Source organism: Ichthyophthirius multifiliis, assembly GCF_000220395.1.
Source record: "Ichthyophthirius multifiliis unplaced genomic scaffold scaff_1120509251069, whole genome shotgun sequence".
Classification (NCBI taxonomy): Eukaryota; Ciliophora; class Oligohymenophorea; order Hymenostomatida; genus Ichthyophthirius; species Ichthyophthirius multifiliis.
In genome coordinates this window covers 130,942-132,426 of record NW_004086233.1, presented here as the reverse complement: position 1 = coordinate 132,426, position 1,485 = coordinate 130,942, and the positions used below count along the sequence as shown (strand labels likewise).

At 17.2% G+C, this 1,485-nt stretch overlaps 1 protein-coding gene across 1 annotated transcript, besides 2 other annotated features; it reads right to left on the bottom strand. All coding sequences in view use genetic code 6, as the record gives it.

The window, feature by feature from the left end:
• Window positions 1-5: 5 nt before the first annotated feature.
• Window positions 6-81: a microsatellite.
• Window positions 82-320: 239 nt separating this feature from the next.
• On the bottom strand, window positions 321-1,164 carry IMG5_137830 (hypothetical protein). The gene has a single exon (XM_004031776.1). The coding sequence runs from the start codon at window positions 1,022-1,024 to the stop codon at window positions 638-640; it is 387 nt and encodes a 128-aa protein (XP_004031824.1). The 5' UTR covers window positions 1,025-1,164; the 3' UTR covers window positions 321-637.
• A 40-nt stretch (window positions 1,165-1,204) lies between these two features.
• Window positions 1,205-1,276: a microsatellite.
• Between the last annotated feature and the right edge of the window lie 209 nt (window positions 1,277-1,485).

The following is a 1,485-nucleotide window of genomic DNA, read 5'->3' as shown; positions in this document are numbered from 1 at the left end:
TAATAATATATATATATATAAATTAAATTAATTATTATATATATATATAGTATATATATATATATATATATATATATATATTTAATATTTATTATCCATATTTTACATAAATCTAATATTTTATATAGAAAAATAAATAGAAAATTTAGAAAAAGATTTAATTGAATAAAAATAGGAAAATAAAAAAGAGATTGAAAAGACCGAAAAAAGATTCTTATTTTAGAAAAAAATTAGAAGAAAGCCTTTTAAATAATTAAAAAGAAAATGAATAAAAATAGAATAATTTTTTACAAAAAACACTGAACATTTTATAAAGTAATTAAAAATGGAATAAAAAGATCTCGAAATAAAATATTTTGAAGAAATTGAAAATAATAAAAGCCTTCATTTATAAATTTCTAAATTAGAGGCAGATTTTTAAGATGAAAAAAACATTCTTAATAAATAAATTTGGGAATTAAAATAAAATATCAATAACAAGTCTTTTTTATAAGAAAGCTAGAGGGAAATTAAGCTTGAAAAATAAGAAAATATACTACTCTCCTAAAAAAATGCATAATTATAAGCTCTATATAAAGAAAAGGAACTCCTATAAGATTAAATAAGGCAAATAAAATAAGAAAATGAAGATAAAAGTTCAAAAATATTAATTTTAAATTAAACTTATCAAAAGATACTTAATTTTAGGCTTAAATAAACCAAGAACTTGAAGAACTGAAATACTTTGTAAAAGAAATGAAAAAATAAAAAGAGTATATAGAATTATAATTACAAATGAAAATTTAAAACATACAAGAGAACGTATAATATATTCAAGAAATGTAAGTTTTTCTAAAAACCTAACAAAAACAATACGAAGAAATAATAAACGCAAAAACGGAAGAAAACAACTAAAAAGAATAAAAAATAACTGAAATATAAGAAAAACTGGACATTATAACATTCCAAAACTAAAATTTAAAGTAAAAAAACACCCAAAAAAATACCGAAAATGACCTTTTGAAAAAAGGAAAAGAAAAAACATTCCAAAAATAATCACAAAATGAAAATTTAATAAAATAATACGAAGAAAAAATAAGAATTTTGGAGTAAAATAATAAACAATAACTAGAAAATTTCCTAAATGAAATAAAAGCCTAAAAAAATCACAATTTCAATATCGAAGTTATACGATAGAACTTTAATAAGTAGATATAACACAAACATATATATATATATGTATATATAAAATAATATATATATATATATATATATATATGTATATATATATATATATTATTTTTTATATAGAACTATGATAAAATTTAATTGCTTATGATAGATAGTGAATAAATATATAAAGAACATTTATAGATTTTAGAAAAGAAATTTGTTTAAGATTTTCAATAGTTTTTAAATTAAACTACTAATAAAATTAAATTTTATATTCAGAAAAAAGACTAGATCGATCTCAAAGAAAAAGTTCTTAAAACCTTCAATGAATTT